This window comes from Leptopilina heterotoma, unplaced genomic scaffold (assembly GCF_015476425.1).
Source record: "Leptopilina heterotoma isolate Lh14 unplaced genomic scaffold, ASM1547642v1 Lhet_191, whole genome shotgun sequence".
Taxonomy (NCBI): domain Eukaryota; kingdom Metazoa; phylum Arthropoda; class Insecta; order Hymenoptera; family Figitidae; genus Leptopilina; species Leptopilina heterotoma.
In genome coordinates, this window is record NW_025110910.1 from 1,160,723 (window position 1) to 1,178,432 (window position 17,710).

The 17,710-nt window shown below is 28.7% G+C and overlaps 3 protein-coding genes across 5 annotated transcripts; 1 reads left to right on the forward strand and 2 right to left on the reverse strand.

The window, feature by feature from the left end:
- Positions 1–5,883: 5,883 nt before the first annotated feature.
- LOC122500902 (neprilysin-2-like) lies at positions 5,884–9,132 on the reverse strand. Of its 3 annotated transcripts, XM_043610056.1 has the most exons (9): positions 9,000–9,132; positions 8,780–8,877; positions 8,280–8,528; positions 7,844–8,064; positions 7,630–7,779; positions 7,105–7,554; positions 6,656–6,947; positions 6,295–6,545; positions 5,884–6,222 (listed from the first exon to the last, which is right to left on the reverse strand). In XM_043610056.1, the coding sequence occupies exons 1-9, from the start codon at positions 9,029–9,031 to the stop codon at positions 5,884–5,886; spliced, it is 2,082 nt and encodes a 693-aa protein (XP_043465991.1). In that variant the 5' UTR covers positions 9,032–9,132. The 3 variants fall into 3 exon arrangements, with proteins under 3 accessions (XP_043465991.1, XP_043465992.1, XP_043465990.1); XM_043610057.1 differs by having other exon boundaries at positions 7,426–7,779; XM_043610055.1 differs by having other exon boundaries at positions 7,105–7,779.
- Positions 9,133–9,699: 567 nt separating this feature from the next.
- On the reverse strand, positions 9,700–13,733 carry LOC122500904 (putative ankyrin repeat protein RF_0381). Its single transcript, XM_043610058.1, has 2 exons — positions 13,567–13,733; positions 9,700–11,911 (listed from the first exon to the last, which is right to left on the reverse strand). The coding sequence occupies exon 2, from the start codon at positions 11,798–11,800 to the stop codon at positions 9,929–9,931; it is 1,872 nt and encodes a 623-aa protein (XP_043465993.1). The 5' UTR covers positions 11,801–11,911; positions 13,567–13,733; the 3' UTR covers positions 9,700–9,928.
- A 146-nt stretch (positions 13,734–13,879) lies between these two features.
- LOC122500905 lies at positions 13,880–17,251 on the forward strand. Its single transcript, XM_043610059.1, has 5 exons — positions 13,880–14,030; positions 14,839–15,041; positions 15,287–15,425; positions 15,661–15,879; positions 16,130–17,251. The coding sequence occupies exons 1-5, from the start codon at positions 14,001–14,003 to the stop codon at positions 17,054–17,056; spliced, it is 1,518 nt and encodes a 505-aa protein (XP_043465994.1). The 5' UTR covers positions 13,880–14,000; the 3' UTR covers positions 17,057–17,251.
- The last annotated feature ends 459 nt before the right edge of the window (positions 17,252–17,710 follow it).

The window sequence follows — 17,710 nt, forward strand, 5'->3', positions numbered from 1 at the left end:
ACTTTACGAGTTTACATTTGGTTTAATAAACGTATTTTGAAATAATAAAGTTAATATATTTTCAAATACAAATTTAAAAAATTTGTCAAACTGCAAAAGAAAATTTCTAATGGTGCGAATTGATGTAATTTCTTCGCAAATATTTTTTTTTAACTTTATAAACCCCCCCCCCCTCCCTCCCCATTATTAAATATTTTGCAAAAGTTTCAGATTGTGGCAACCCTGTAAATTTTATTTACCGCAAAACAATTTCTTCTACTGAATATTATTTTCTAGTAAAATTTTTTTCTATTTCTTATTATTTTTGATAAAACGCATTATAGAACTTAAATTTTTCCTATAAAAATGATATTTAAACTTATTATACTTGTAAAATAACTTTGTAACGAAAATTACTTCCTTGTTCTATTTCAAATTGAACAAACATTAAAATATACAAAATTGAATTAATGATTTCTAATGACGCTTGTAATAGATAATATAATAATATAAAAAATTTTAATTTTGAAAAATAAATAAAAAAAATTATTTCCCTTTCAATTTTTCCGATATAAACGCATAAATTTACATTTTAAATTACAATGGAAAACTAGACAATTTTTAACATAAGAATGAAATGTTTTTTCTTTTGTAAATAGAAAAATTAATTTTATGCATTGTAAAGTTGTTTTTTTTAATTTTTTATCAAAAAAAGTAGATGGTATATAAAGTCATGGATTTTGAGACTTTTCCATCAGAAACAATAATGATTTTCGAAAAAGTATTATTTCTGACACTACTGTCAGTAGTGTCAGTTAATTCCATCATTTATAGATCGCTTGCTGTTAGAGGCACTATATATGACAATCCCGCAAGATACAATGCTACCGTAAGTTTATTTTGAAAAAATTATATAAATACTGGTTTTTAAAATTTTTTTAAAACTTTTTTAAAAATAAAAATTTTTTTTTAAATCTAGAGATTTAATGTATTTTAATGTAAAAATATAATTTTGTTTTCGAATTATAAAAATAAGCTCACTCTTTTATTTCAGGACAAAAACTGTACTGAATCCGAAAGAAGTGATATTTTATCAATTATGAAAAATATCTCAGAAATAGAGATCCCATATCTTAACAGTAGAATTATTGTATTGACAGACTCGGAGGAAAATATGTACGAACCATTACGACAAACATTGAAACAAGAGGAATCGGTATTTGAACCTTTGCATAGAATATTCAACAACGATGTTCTATTAACATTTACAACTGTATTACTTTTACGTTCTACTAGCAAAGTTAAATTTCTCATTCATGCTAATAGTGTTGAAAATGCTGTAGACATTTTTAAGAATATGTCACTTATTCTTCCTGATGGTTACCTATCAACTAGTAACACTGCTTTCGCATTGACACTTTTGGAAAATGAAAATGTCAATCATGAAAAGCTACTGAAAGAAATAGAGAATGTGTCAAAGATATCAGAAAGAGTTGACATTAAAAGCTTTCTTGAATCTGATAATAAAGCTTCAATTGACATCTTTTCTAATTCATCCAAAAATAATCCAGTGGATATCTATTTGAAACCCTTTTCAAATAATGAAAAGGAGACCGATTCATTTCATGAATTCAATTTTAGTGAAAAGATTAAACATTTACAAGAATGTGGAGTAGAATATGTTTCCAAACAAGTTGAGTTTGACATGAATGAGTTAAAGGAAAACTTATCAGTTATCATTCCACAAGCACATAACTCGGACATTGTGGCTACAATGTGTAATTGTCTTTGGACTTTTGGAAAGACGAACCCAACCCATTTCCAAGAATTCTTTGACAACTTCTTTGTCTGTCTTAAAGAACCTGAGTATATCTTAAATTTGAATTTATTTCCAACGTCGAATTTCTTACAACCAAATTCTAAAATGATAGACTTGATATTCTTTTTGGCTAAAGATAAAGATTTTGTAACTGCTTCTTCTGAGTGGAGGTCGCCTTTAGCAGCATTCGATCTGAAACATAAAGATTCCATACAAAACTGGTACCAAAGAGATGAATACGATCTTTTTCGACAAAGAAAAGTTGATCAGATTTGCAACGTTACGAAAGGGAAATATAAATTGGTTGTGAGGGGAAATGCTGTTAGACTCAGTGATGTGAACCTTCAGACATGCAGTGAGGACCCTAAAGTTATTGAAATATTTGCACTTGATAAAGTAATTATTGACAAAGATTTGATACTTATCGGTAAGGAGATTGAACTTATAATCATTGCACCAATATGGGAAGTGATTGAATCATTTGAAACTTCTGAAGGTAAATTAATTAACTTGAGTGGTAGTAAGGGAACTGATTATGAAGAACAACAAGCGAAAAATGGCACTGAGAAGGGAAATAGAAATGGTGCCCATGGTCTGGCTGGTAAACCAGGAAGACCTGCTGGAAATTTCTATGGAGTTGCAGACAACATTATAAATGCTGAAAAATTGACTGTTCTGGCTAATGGAGGAAGAGGAGGACGTGGTCAACATGGGGGACATGGGGTTGATGGTGCGGCAGGAGAATACTATAAAGGAGTGCCTGCTCTGGCTTGTAATTCGACGTTGCCAGGATGGAATTTTTCGGTCGTGCCAACATGGTCAACAATACCCAGGTCTTCCGTAAGATACGAAAGATATAAAGTATTTGGAAAAACAGGCAAGTTTGGTGGAAGAGGTGGTAATGGAGGAGCTGGTGGATTAAGTGGAAAAAAAGGTCGCACTACTGTTCTCGAGTTATCAAAACCAAATTTAAGTTTGATTAATTTTTCTGCTGTTGATGGTGAATTAGGATCGAATGGTACAGGCGGAAATCCTGGAATGGGTGGTAGGAATGGTAAAATTGTTAGTACAAACTGTAGCATTACACTAGGCTTGGGATTTATAGATCAATATGGTTGGAAAAAGTTACCTACAGATACAGGTAGAGGGAAAATGGGTTTAAGAGGAAAATCAGGCACAAGTCTAAAAATGCAAAAAGCTGCAGATGATTCACATATTGCGCAAAGCTTTCCTGCTTCAATCAACAGATACAAAATGTACGTAAGGCCATACTTGGCTGATTCCAACTACACTGGTAAAACCTCATTGTTGAAATTTTATAACAACTTAAATACTCAGGAAAATATTACCAAACTGTACGATACATTAACTTTAGTTGAAGATTTTATAGAATTAGAGAAGCAACTATTTTCCTTAGGCAAAAAGATGAACTTTACTTATTCGTATGAACAATTAAAGAAACGAATTGACACATACAGTGGAATTTCTCTTGAAGGAGAAGATGCTGAACAGTACAGAAATATAATTGAAGACTTAAAAGCTGACACAAGAAGTAAGTATAGTCCTATTACACACGTATTTTTTATAAAATTAAAATCGTAATTCTAATTATATTTTATTCTTTGCAGAACGACTTACATCAGTAAAATCACTTGATTTGAATTATGAAGTAAATCCTAAATTTCAAGATAAAATACAGCTTGATTTACTGCCAATGATAACGGACCTAAAGGAATTTAAATGGACCAATAATATTTTAAATCTCCACAAGAAAAAGATGTATTTACTAGAGGAGAAGATAAAAGCTGGTAAGAAACTAATCAACGATGTGGCACTTAACGCAATTTCTGATCTAGAGGACACGTTAGATACAGAGTTAGATTTCCTACTCACCGAGATCACCGAACTGGAGAAGGAAATTCAAGTCAACCAAACCGAATTGGTGAAAAATCGTCAAAAATTAGGAAAGACTATGCAGCTTAAAGCACTTTTTGGAATCTTAAAAGTAGGTTGTGTTGCACTTGGGGTAATAAATCCGGCACTAGGTTTTGTAGGAGGAATAGCTGCCTCTGTAGTTACAGTAATTGAAGCAAAGACGACTGACGATACTGCAGCTCTGGTAGCCGTAATACCAAAAGCTCTAGAGAATTTAACAAAAGAATCAGAAGGTTATTTCGCCCATTTAAAGAAAAAACAAGAAGACATAATCAAGGAACAGGAAAAATTCATCAACGATACAAAAGAAAGTACTACACCATACGGAATCGATATCATCAATCAAGTATGGAGTGCAACAGAAACATACCGAAATAACGAAAAACCTTTAACAAAAACAAGTTCCATGGTCCAAATATACGCGCAACATGAATCAAACTTAACAGCTTTGAAGGAACTAGAAGAGTCAAAATACAAACCCGATTCAAAGAAGCTCGACGCTATTGCAATTGGTATAAAAATCTCAAAGTACCTAAAAATAACAACAGAAGCTTTTAAACAAGGATCTGAATCAGTTACCAATATTATGAAAGACGAGAAAAAAATCAAAGAAATCGATATGGCACTGAACAAAAGTGAAAAAGCTCTAGCGTCACTTCATGTTATAGAAGAAAATATTTATACCAAAGTTGAACCACTTCTAGACAGCATGAAAACAAACATAGGAAAGGTAGCGGACGATCTAGAAAACATGAATGAATTCGAACAAGAAGTTGCAAAATGGAATGTCACCGGTATCATTAATGACATAAAACGCACTTTGAATAATGTAACTAAAAACTTCAAGGTAAATGACGACATGAACACTACCTTTGAAAAGCTTATCCTAACTTTTGACTTACTGTTCAAAATACATGAATCATTATTGGAGACGAAGGACAAACAGAAAGATAAAAATGACGAAACGGATCTTCACGTAGCCCATGCTAGTAATTTACAAATCCATGATTCTAACCTAAGATATGCTTTATCGGAATTGCAGCTTCTTATGTCGACTAATAATGTTGGGGAAAAATATCAAGAATGGATTTTTGCATTCAAACAACATGCTTTTCCTTATACGGGACTGGATTTTGAAAACTTGCAAGACTTTGAGAAACATACAGCTAACGGTATCTACAAGTTTTCAGATTTTATATCCAGAAATATTAACTCGATAATAGCAAATTCTGCTTCTTCGAAGTTTACCGAGAGAAAAAAGACAGTAGTTTTTAGAGGTTCTAAATCTGTAGATTCTAGTAATTCCTTTTACATTTGGAGAAATGAGGATAATAGAGAAGCGATTAATAATCTTCTAAACAATGAGACAGTGACAATTATTGCAAATATCAGTAAAAGCGATTTGCATTTCTATGCTCTAAAGTTTAATCGTATTAAAATATTGTTTACTACTGGAAATTCAAGTATGCAAGAGGAATTAAACAATCAGTTGAGACAGTTTGATGTCCACCTGAAGCATCATGGAGACTCTAAGTATATGTTCGGTAATTTCACATATGAAATTAAAAATACTCCAACTGCTCTAGAGTTATATTATGCAGCAAACTCTACTGATCGAGAAATACATCTCGTTGATCAGTTGTCCAAAGGACCATATATGTTAAGTCCATACGCGACATGGACCATTAAACTAGACTTAATTAATAAAAACAAAACAGAAGTGTTTGATTCGTTACAGAAATTTAGGAATATTGTTGATTTAGAACTCATTGGCAATGCTGAATATTTAAGTAATGCTGATTGTGACGCAGAATGCGAGGAAAGAATGAAAAAATATTACACACTTGCAACTGATTAAAAAAGTTGAAAAATTCTGCAGAATATTTTTGATTGTTTTATTATTTCTTGTATGTTTTCTAGTTGTACTGACATTTTTGTGTCTTCTTTTCCTTTTTTTAAATTAATAAATTCATTTTGTAAAAATTTTATAACTTGGATATGAATTAACAAATAAGTGTTAAAATGAATAATCGAAACGATTTTCAGAGGCGTAAATAAAATTGTAAATATATTAAAATTTATTTATAACGAATACAATCATATCTGATGTTTTTAATAAACCTTTAAAATCTAATTCAAGAAGTAAACGTTCACCAAAGAGAGCATTTTGATTCAGGATTCATTTTTGAACCTATGGGACATTGAAAATCTCTTGCAAATTCTGGTCGGTTCACAACAGAACCAATGACTCGAAATTCTTTTATAGTATGTACGTCATTTAATAATAGTCTTTTTTTAGTAAACAGAGATGCCTTCTCACAAAAAGTTTGCGCAAAACTAATCCAAAAAAGTTGCGGTTGTGTATAATTAATTCCAGGAAGCAAAAGTTCTGGTCCATGATCTTCTACCCATTTTTGATAAGCTAAATATGCAAGTTTTAATCCTTCATTATCTGCAATATTTTCTTCTTCCGTTAGGGTGCTGTTAACCTGTGAAATGTAGGTATAAAATAAAGACATCAATTATAGTTTTAAGTAAAGAAAATATCTTTTTCAACTTACACTCAAATTAACTTCTTCATCTCTGTAATTCCCATATTGAGAAATAAAACACTGTGCCTTTGAAATGAATTGTTCATAAGTTGTAGCTTGCCACCAATCAACGGAATTTCCATTTTTATCAAACTTTCTACCCTGATTATCAAAACCATGAGAAAACTCATGGGCAACCATAAATCCAGCTGATCCGTAATTCATGTACATTGGTCTGTTTACATTAAAAATATTTTCTTGCAACATGCCCGGTGATATACCTAAATAAAGTTGAATATTTAAAGACTTGTTTACCAAATGTTATTAAATTTAATTACAGAATATCAAAATAAAAGTATGGATATGCAAAAGTATCTAACTATCTACGAACCAATACTATTCAGCTGCAATATATTTATTGCTCTCACATCTGCGGAGTTCTGTCGAAATATCAAGTTTGAGCTATTTAAAGGCACTCTGAATAAACTAGCTTTTAATTCTCTAGCAAATTTCGTGATATTTAAAATAGATTGAAAATAATCTCCTGATGTAATTTCCAAGTTTGCGTAATATTCATCAAATTCCTTCTCTGTAGGAACTTTGAAAATTATTTGACGATTTTCGTACATTGAAGCTAGTTTTTCTAATGCATTATCCTTTGTCTTGTTATCTAGCCAATCCACCTGAATTAGGATTAATAAATGGATTAGTAAATTCACTTTTTAACTAAACTTTTAGCAATAATATTGTCTCAATATTCCAACTTAATTGTGGATGGAATACGAATTTTAATAAATTGCTACCATTAGATCTTAAGTCATTTTGTAAGTGTATTATTACATTTTTTAAGACTGTTGCGTACTGATGAAAAATATTAGTAAACATTTCTTCAATGGGTTTCTTATTAACTGTTTCATTAAAGTAATTTTTGACGTAAAGATCACCCCAAACAGTAGGGAAATTCCATTTTATATCTTCGAAACAAAATTTCATTCTATTTTCTCTAATTAAACTAATTTGATAATTTTTATCGAAGATATTTTTAATTGCTCCCCATAGAAGAAAAATTGCCTGATCATTTTTTGAAACACTATTAATAAGTTCGTTAAATTTTTTGAAAAAGCTGATATCCGAAACTACTACAATATCATCATCTCTAACTTCATTGAATGGATGTAGCCTGGAATTAAAAATTTTCCTCCACGAAATATTGGAATACTTTCTTTCAAGCTTTTTAACAGTCATTCTCTTATTAGAATCGAATCTATTTTCGATTTCCGGTTCAGGTATCTGTAAAATAAGAATTACAATAATCAAATGAATACTTTTAAAAAACTTCCACATTTTAAAAAATTTTTTACTTACCTCAGTTAGCATTTTGTTTACTTTGTTTATTTTAATGATCATACTGAACATATCTAGAACTGGTATTTCATATTGGTGAACATCAATAGAAATATTTCTAATTATATTAAAATGAGTAAGAAGCACTAAAAGATTCGATGGTTTTTTAATCTGAAATAAAATTATTATTCAAACAGAAGGTTGCATTTTAAGGCGAAAATTTTTTTCCACTTACATGCAAAAGAAGATTTGAATTATTTGTTTCGTCAGATTTAAGATACAACTTAAAAAAAGGTATTTCATATAAAGGAAGGTTCTTTTCTAATTTGGAATTGAAGTCTTCCCATTGGAAATTTATGTCTTCAGAAGAATTATCCTTTAAATAGCGCCATCCATCAATTTTGGTTAGAAAATTTTCGAACAGTTTGGAAATTTCTTCATCATTATTATCAGCTTCTGAAAATAAAAATAAAAATCGAAGACTAATGACAAAGTTGATAAAAATGATTTTTTAAGATATAAAAGAAATCAAATGTTCGTGTGTCGATACAGTGGATATGTTATTTGATTAGTGAGAGTATTTTGAAAAAAATTGTAATTTGATATATTAAAACAATAAGACGATTGTTAAATATAAAACTGTATCATAATTATATATATTATGTACTAACCTGCATTTATACAGTTTTGGTAATAAGTTTTCATTAGTTTTACATATTTAGGTTCAGTAGGTTTCAAATCTTGTTCTATAATATTTTTCATTTGTTCTTGAATTTTCTGATGAATTGGAATAAAATCATTATGTACATCATACTTTTTATCAGAAACTATTTGACTTTGGATGTATTGACCGCAGGCGAATTTATAAAAATTGTCACAAGGATCTATACTTGTATCCATGTACTTCAACACTCTTGATGCTATAAGGAAATTATTCATAATTTTTTTTAAATACAATCCCAGCAGTTCTTAGGGACCGCATTAAGAACTTGTTATACATTCAGATATTCAAGATGTCCTGGGATAACCATTGGTCCAGGAAAATTAATATACTCCTAGAATCTTAAAAATATTCTAATTTCCCTGGACCAATGGCTATCCAGAGAACATCCTGAATATCCGGATGCTAAGGGATGTAATTAATTTCGATCTTAGAGAAAAGTACACTTACTTATTTGCGAAGTATCATTTTGTGCTCCTGATAAGTTTACGAGGCTTGCAAGGCACAACATAGACAGTCCTAGTTTTAATGCTAATTTTCTCCTCCTCCTTTTAAAACATGTTTTTTGAATAATGTTGTACATTTGAATAAATAAGAATTTTAATTTAAAAACAGTTTTCACATTTATTTTAAAGTCACTTTGTTCACTCAATTTTAATAAATATCTTACCTATCCAGATTTTTCAGTTCGCTGTTGATCATTTTAATAATTTTAACAAAAATTGAAATACGTACTTAAAGTTTAAGTGAAATGGTTCGAACTATTTATTTCAATACCTTATATTGTATATATACGAAATCTATGCAAGTGCAATTAAATATTATCTTTAATGTTTATTCTGAGCTATTAATATATTAAGTACATAATTTGTTTTGTAATTAAATAGAGATAATTAAAAATGAAGAACACATTAAGAAGTAAAGTGAAAAAATGTAGTGTTTGTCAAATATTATTGATATGTTTACATAAGTAGATCAACATGAAATTTGAAAGGCATAAATTTTTACTATAAGATTTCGTATTAAAACTTTGAAAATAGTTGTTATAGAAGGTTACTATACTAACATGATTTCAATATGTTTCTATTATCTTACTCAATTGTTTATTGTGTGATCATTATAAATATATTAGATGTTTCGTTTGAAATTATAAACAATGCAATGCTAAGTCTCTTGTAAATTCTGGTCGGTTCGTAATAGAACCTAAGACTCGATTATAAAAACCGATAGAAAGAAACAAAAAATTCTGGTAAGGGAAAAAAATTAATATCGCAGAAATCAGTGTACATTTTTTTATTTCTTATTAACAGAGGACATGTGAATATTATTAACAGTGTTAATAATAATAATAATAATAATTTATTTTATTATTTAGGTACTTCTTTTCTTAGAAATGAATCTTTTTTTTAATGGAGTAAGAAAAATTAAATTCTTAACAATACAACTTAAAATATATTTTATATATTAGTACATATATTTTGAAATATCAAATCAAATCAAATCTCAAATCTGTATAGGTTTTATATTTTTTTTTTAACAAAACGACGAGTATTTAGAATTTTTTTTAAAAACTGAAAACCGAATTTTTTTTGTAGTTAATTACGAACAGGCTTGAATAAATTTTCGAAGATCAATTGTTGATAAAGATTGGAAAATTTCCATTATCACCAAACATGGTAATTCGATTTTATGATTTTTTACAACAATGTTGAATAAACAATGAACAGTTGAGTCGATCAATTCTTTTCTTTGTCTACCTTTTTCGATCCGTGTTTTAAAAAATCCGGAGTACGCTGAAAAATGCGCATACGTTGATTCTAAGCTCGTTATCATTTTTTCATACTTTGTATAATTCGCGATATTTTCGATAGGTTTTTTTAAAATATCATAATAAGTTACATCGAAGTCTTCGTGAATTTTTTTACTTTGCATTTCGGTCAATTGCTGCTTACACAATAGATAATAATTTGCAATGGAAAATGTTGACAAAGAACTCAAGTGCTTGGAAAGTTTTTCATTTTTCGAAATCGACAACAAGAGAGCAATTCGAGCGACTATTAACTGACAGAATGTTTTATATTCCGAGTAATTCGTATTTTCGAATGACGAATATTCTAGGGTATTATTTAGTTCTTTGGTGAGTATGTCCACTTTTTCGATGTGATCGATAATAATTGCTGAATTTTTTTTACAGTTATAACGACTGAGGACATTTTTACAGTTTCCATTGCTGTATTCAAGGAGAACGTATAACAATTCTTCTGGTGCCGAAGGATCTAATGTGGAAACTATAGCTGATCTTAAACATTCGTTGAGTTGATTTTGCGAAAAAGAATTAAGTACATATCGGAGGATTTTTACTTGACGTTCTATCATTAGATTCAATGGGAATTGCGAATTCCACTTTTCCTTGTCCAAGAGATAATTTTCCAAAGGTGATGGATAGTGATAATCATCTTTCTCCTTCAATAAACTGACTCCGGATTTTAGAAGATATTCCACTGCTGATAATTCGCCAGAAGTGAGGGCAAAATGCAAAGGTGTTTCATGGTTTTTTGTTCTTTTAGTGATGTCAATGCCAGAGTCAACGAGTATCTTTATAATTTTCCACTGACCGAATGCAGCAGCACGATGAATTGGATTTTTGGATTGAAAACAACTTTCGGTAGAGTAACCAGCTGCTAGAAGCATACGGAATATTTCTTCATTCCCAACTTCGGCTGCGATGTGAACCGCTAAATCACTAAATAGTGTATCATATTTTTCTTCTTTGACTTCACATAATTTTAAAAGCTCTTCAACTGCTTTCACTTTCTGTCCCCTAATCGCATAATGAAGTGGAGTTTCATTATAATCCGTCTTCACGTACAAGTCCGCACCAATTTCTATTAAGTACTTTAATATCTCCACTCGACCAAGAGACGCGGCAAAATGAAGCAATGTTTCTGAATTCGAATCCTCTTCATTGATACCTTCCTTATCGGCAACTAAACACTTTACAATATCCACTCGATCATTTTGAATACACTTGCGAATAAGAACTTGTTTCTCTTGCTTTGACAATTTTTCCTTCTCGCCATTTTCGGACAAGTATTTTATAACATCAATATTACCATGTTCCACGGCATAAGAGAGAGGCGATTCTTTATTCGTTTTTTTCAGTTCTATTTCATTAAAACCATTGTCGAATAGAAGTTTAATAATTTCCAAATTCCCGAATTGTGCTGCATATTGAAGCGGCGTTAGCGGTGAATTTAACCTCTTGTAAGTTTTCAGTTTAGTGTCCAAAAGTTCGCGAACAATTTGCGTCTTATTTTCTGTAATAGCCAGAATTAAAGGTGACTTTCCGCTATTCTTTGCTCTTTTAATTAAGTCATTCGTTTCTTCACTAGGCATTGTTTCTTCAGTTGTCGCTGTATCTTCGGTATTTTTTAACGTTCCTGAACGAGTTCTCTTTCGGTTCGACATCATAAATTTCCGCGCTTTTTATTATTTCTTCACTGCTTAGAAGAAAATCGACAAAAGATGACTGGGAGTAATTTTTCTTCGATTTCTTCAATATCTTCAGTATCCAGGCTATTTCTGTAATTAAATAAAAAAAAATCATATTCAATCAAGTTTTATATTTAAATTTGACGCGCTCACAAGAAAGGTACCTAAGAAGCAAATGATTATAGGTTAGGTTTGTGTTAGATTTATCTTGATTAAAAGTTTATCTGTTTATTTTTAATTATTTGAATTTGAAAAAATTTTCATTGAATATTTTGGATATAATGAACACGTGAAGATTAATAATTGATTCTCTTTCTGTATTTTTACTCAAAAAATTAAAAAACATAACCTCAAATTTTTTGCTTCTTAGGTGCCTTTCTTCGAAGCGTGCGACACAAATGTATATTTGTGACGCGATCTGAAGAAAGGGACCTTAGAAGCAAAAAATTATAGGTTATGTTTGCAATTTTTTAATTGAAAATACAAAAAAAGGATCAACTGTCAATATAAATCATTGAAGTTTAAGTCTTCATTAAAACTAAAATATTTAATAAACACTGATTTTAATTCGAAATAAGTAAAAAGAAACTTTTAAACAAGAAAAAAGTAACTCTAACCCAACCTTAAAATGATTTGCTTCTAAGGTCCCTTTCTTCAGATCGCGTCACATTTATATTTAAATAAAATGTAATTTATATTTATTGTTCAGAATTTACATTATAGAATGGAAATGTGACTCTTCGCGACAAAGAAAGAGTTTAGGTGCAAATTAAATATTAATTATAAAAAATTAGGATCAATTTTTAAAATATTAAAAAATAAAATTCACCATTGAAAAGAGTATGAAAAAACCTTTTAGAAACATATTGGACAGAATTTTTCCCATGTTATGTAAGTAAAGAAAAAATTGAGAAAGTTGACGGTGTTTAGCAAAATTGACCCCCCTCTACCACCTCCAATTTTTCGAAAAAATCAAAAATGTTTTTTGGGTCACATTTCTACTTGATAGAACAATAAATTACCCGAGTTTCAATTTTTTTCAAGAAGTTGAAATTTTAACTTGGGACAGTTCACGTAAAATGCCTCATATTGAAAGTTTTTCATTTAAAAAAATTCGAAACATAACCTCAAATTATAAACTTCTGAGATACACTTTTTTAAAGTTCGTCACTTTTGGAATTTTTTAAAATTCTCATTCCGATGACAATAAACTTTAAAAAATTTGATTAAAAATACTTAAAAAATTAAATATTTTAGAAAAATCGAATATATAGGGAAAAAGAAAGTAAAAAGGAAAATAAAATAATTTTTCACACATTTTAATTTTATTCATTTTATTTATATGCAAAAATATAAATTTTATTGTCTAGCCTATGAAAAGAATAAATATTTTTCCATTTATTTTGTTATGAAAAATACAAATTCACAGATTTTTAATTATTAAAAAAAAAGTAATAAAAACGTTACGAATATTCAATTTTTAATATTATAGATAATAAAATATATTTCAAAAAAGCGGTAATTTTTTAATCGGATTTTTTAATTCAGAAATCCGAGAAATGTAATAAAAACGAAAACATTTAAAAAAGAAAAGTATTGATTTCTGTAAAGGTATTTATCATTTACTACCGTAAAAAATTTAATTGCGCGATTCTGAAACTGTTTTTTCACTAACATCAGAAAACACCCGGAATTACAAAGAATTGATTCTCTAAAATTATTGTAAAATAGAATTCGAAACTTACCTCTAAGAGACGATCGAATAACAGAAAATATCTTCAAATTCAATTGCAAAACTGGTGAACAAAAACAAAACGTTTTTTTAATTGATAAAAAAATCTCTCTTTTCGCATAACATTAGAAACGTGCTGAGACCTGAGAGCAAACCGAGCAGACGTCAAAATGACCATGACCATGGTTGGGAAACGACGGATGATAAGAGATGAACTTCTGTTGCTGATTCTACAATGAAACCTGCAAACTCTGAAGTGTGACACCTTCGACATTTGTTTTTTGTACAGTCAATGCAAAAAATATTATTTGCACATTTAATTTAGAGTTGTTCCGTACCCTGGTTATTCTCTTGTCAACTGCTTGTCAACTTTGTTCTGCTCTGCTCAGCACTTTGTTGAAAAAAACAAAACGAAAAATCGAAATCAGTGAATAAAAAAGATAAAAAATGGAGGAGACGGAAGTTTTTCCCAAATTAGTAAGTAGTTTTCATATATAATTAAAATTTAACTTTACATAAAAACAAATACATAGTAGGTAGTGTGCTTTTTTTACCATTCTGTTTGCGTTTGGGTCATTCCATCGTGAAATGATCCCTGATCGTAAACAATTACAAGGATTACAAGTGTGAGACAATTTTTTAAATAAAAACAACTGTCTTTGTTCAATAAAATCAAATGACTCTTATTTATTATTATTATTAGAAATTTTAAAGAAAGTGTTGCCAAATTTTATCACTTTTAGTTTTTTATTTTTATGGTCATTTCATGAATACTTTGCTTCCTCATAGAGACGAAATTTTGTTTAAATTTTTAACTTGTATCCGAGGTAAAAAATATTCACACGGATAAATATTTGCCAAATTATAATATGTAATAATAAAAAGTTTTCTTTTTTTGTAACTATTTATAAATCAAAAAATTTTCATAAATAAAAAAATGTTCAAAGTTAGGTTACAAAAAATTGTAGGTTATGTTTATAATTTTTTGAGTAAAAATACAGAAATAAAATCAATTATTATTACAAATTATTGATGTTCAAGTTTTCTTTACATCCAAAATATTTAATAAAATCTGGTTTCAAATTTACATAATTGAAAAGAAATTATTATAATCAAGATAAATCTAACATAAACATAACCTATAATTCGTTTGATTTTTAGGCGGCTTTCTTAAGTCGCGTCACATTAGTAATAATAATATAATATTTTATTATTATTAATAATATTAATAATATTATAATTTTATTATTATTACTAACAATTTTTTTAAAATCCAATTTTTTAGGATAAGAAAACAATCGAAAAATTACTGCCGGAAGATGTGGTAAAAACTGGCGAAACTGTGGGGCACATCAGTGTTCTTAAATTAGGTGTGAATCCACCTTATTATGAGGAAGTCGTAATTAGCGACGTGAATTCGCCATCCTTCTTCTGGATACATTTAAGAAGTAAACTACTAAATTTTGAAAAATTTTCCAAAAATCTACAGTAAGTATTTAAAAAAAACTAAAAATTTTAACTATCTAAATAGGATTTAATATAAATTGTTTAAATTTACATTTATTTTTGTTTTTCTTTTTTTTAATTCAATTTCTCGCAGTTTATAATTCTTTTTAATTTTCTGTTTTGGTTTATTAATAATTAAACATTTTAATTAACATCAAATGAAATATTTATTTGGTTTTATTTTAATTAATGTTTAAAAGAATTAAAAAAAATTTTTTTTTTTCAAGTCAATTTTATGAGACTGAAAGCAAAAAGTATCGAATACCTTCGATTGCGTTGGAAGTTGGTCTAAACGTTGCGGTCAAATTCAGCAATAAATGGCATCGAGGCGTAATAAAAGGGATCCTGCCGGACGGGCATTCGTATGTAAGTTTCGATATAAATTTTTATTAAATTAAAGCAATTAAAAACGTAAAAAAATATAAAATTAATTAAAGATATTTTGTAATTATTAATTTTATATTTTTTTATAAAAAAATAATGCTTCCAAAATGTAACAGAAAAGTTTTGTCATTTAGTTAAGAAACAAGTTATTTAAAAAATAGAAAAATTCTTATTCGTTCGACTTTAAAATAGCATTTTTTTTATTTATTTATTGCAGGTATTTTTCTACGATTACGGTACTGTGGACAACTATTATCCTAATGAATTGTATTTCCTCCATCGGCAATTTATAAACTTACCGGCGCAAGCGATACTTTGCTCCCTAAGTAATGTGAAACCGGTTCACAAAGAGTGGAAAAAAAATATCGTTGAAAAGTTTATATTAAAAATATCATCGACCCCACTTTGTGCAGAAATCATCACTAAAAATGTGGAGGTAATTATAAATAATTGATTCTCATTTTTTCCCTTCTATCTCTTTTATTACCTTTTATAATTTTTATCAACACCGATTATTTTAAAAAAAGTTAAACTATTTTTTTAATTTTTCATGTCGAAAATTTATTAATAAAAGTTTAAAATTAAACTTTCCCTTCCTTTAATTTAAAAGTTTAAAATGTTTAATATTAAAAATGTAAATAATAAAAACTAAATTTTAGAAATTAAATCAATTTTTCTAATTTCAGGAAAATTCGATCTCAGTTGAGCTTGTAGACACGAGAGGAGAAGAAGATATAAACATTAATAATTGGATCTTGGAGCAAGAGTTCGTTACGAAAGGAAACTTGCCCACACATAGTGATAGGAATTTTTCACTTCTCTATTTTAAAAAATGTCTGGCAAAAATCGGTAAAAATCCCTCAATAATTTACAACTTAAATTTTAATCTAGAAGCACCGGTGATACAATCTTCAGCGGATTTTAAATACTCAGAGGTTAATGAAATTTCTCCACCGATTAAAAATTCGACAACTAATGAAAATCAAGTCTTTTTGGATTATGAAGAATCCTATGAAGCTGTTTATAAAAGAAATCAAATTAAAGCGCAAAATTTGGCAAAATCCTTAATGACGTCTTATCTTCTTCCACGTGCTTGTCCGCCTCCGAGTAAAACTAATTTTCAAACCTCTTTTAAACCGAGTAATAATAAAAATACAAATTCTGAAAATAAAACGAAAGTCAAAACTTCCATTGAAGATATTAATGATAATTTCGAATTCGTCAAATTTAGTGAAGTCCACAAAAAAGAGACTCTAAAACCAAAACCAAGTGTAGAAATTTTAAATCTTCCTGATTGTAAAAATGTCGAATTAGATAAAATCGGTAAAGTTGTCGAAGAAGTGAATTCAAAACATGGGGAGAAAATATTTGAATCTGATCAAATCAGTCAAGTTTTCGAAGAACTAAATAAAAAACCCATTGAGGAAATATTTTCCAGTGAAGATTCATCTGTTGTCAGTTGTGATTTGCCACAATTTCTTAAACGAACGATGACATTAATGGGCAAAAGGGAGGAGAGAAGAACGCAAGAGAATTTGCGAAAGACTCTCGAATTTATAGATAAAGAAGATTCACCGGAACGCGATGGAATATTAGAAATACTCAATCTCTAAAAACTTAATTATATGTTTATTGACAAGACGTATTTTCTTAAAATTTTTTTTACATTTATAAAATTTATTTTTATATTTCGATTTATAATTTGAATTGTAAGAGAAGAAAATATTTTTATTTTCGATAATTTATGTTACAGTTAAAATGTCAGATTGCAAAGATGCAAAGATTAATAAAAATTTGTACTTATTAAATCAATGGCGGTAATTTATTTTACTCATAGAATAATTAATATAGAATATAATGAATAACAAATCTAAGTAGATTAGAATAATTAGACTAATGTAGTGACAAGGTTTTAATGATATAAACAAAATAATTTAATATTAGTTAACAATTTTATTTTTGCACTTTATACAAATTATCACGGAATATTTTAATATAATTTCGAGAATTGATAATTATTTGAAATTATTTGATTTTACACATATTTTTGAAAATAGACTTAATATTAAACCTTTTGCAAAATTTATCAATTAATGAAAAACTTTTCATTGAATGTTAATTTTTTATTTCATTGATCCTACTTAAAAATAAAAAAAAAACGGAATCCTTTAAAAAAAAGTCAAAAAAATTTCTGATTCGAAATTCAACTGGTGTCAGGGCAAAAATGGACTATTTTAAACCCTTGGTATACAAAAATTAAGTTTTGG

Excerpts from the sequence above, each read along its gene's own strand:
- LOC122500902 (XM_043610055.1), bottom strand. The coding sequence starts at position 9,031 with ATGATCAACAGCGAACTGAAAAATCTGGATAG. Across the intron at positions 6,948-7,104 it reads ACGCAACAGTCTTAAAAAAT|GTGGATTGGCTAGATAACAA; the intron begins GTAATAATACAC and ends ATCCTAATTCAG. Across the intron at positions 6,546-6,655 it reads ATTGCAGCTGAATAGTATTG|GTATATCACCGGGCATGTTG; the intron begins GTTCGTAGATAG and ends AACTTTATTTAG.
- LOC122500904 (XM_043610058.1), bottom strand. The coding sequence starts at position 11,800 with ATGATGTCGAACCGAAAGAGAACTCGTTCAGGAACGTTAAAAAATACC.
- LOC122500905 (XM_043610059.1), top strand. The coding sequence starts at position 14,001 with ATGGAGGAGACGGAAGTTTTTCCCAAATTA. Across the intron at positions 14,031-14,838 it reads CGGAAGTTTTTCCCAAATTA|GATAAGAAAACAATCGAAAA; the intron begins GTAAGTAGTTTT and ends CCAATTTTTTAG. Across the intron at positions 15,880-16,129 it reads TCATCACTAAAAATGTGGAG|GAAAATTCGATCTCAGTTGA; the intron begins GTAATTATAAAT and ends TTCTAATTTCAG.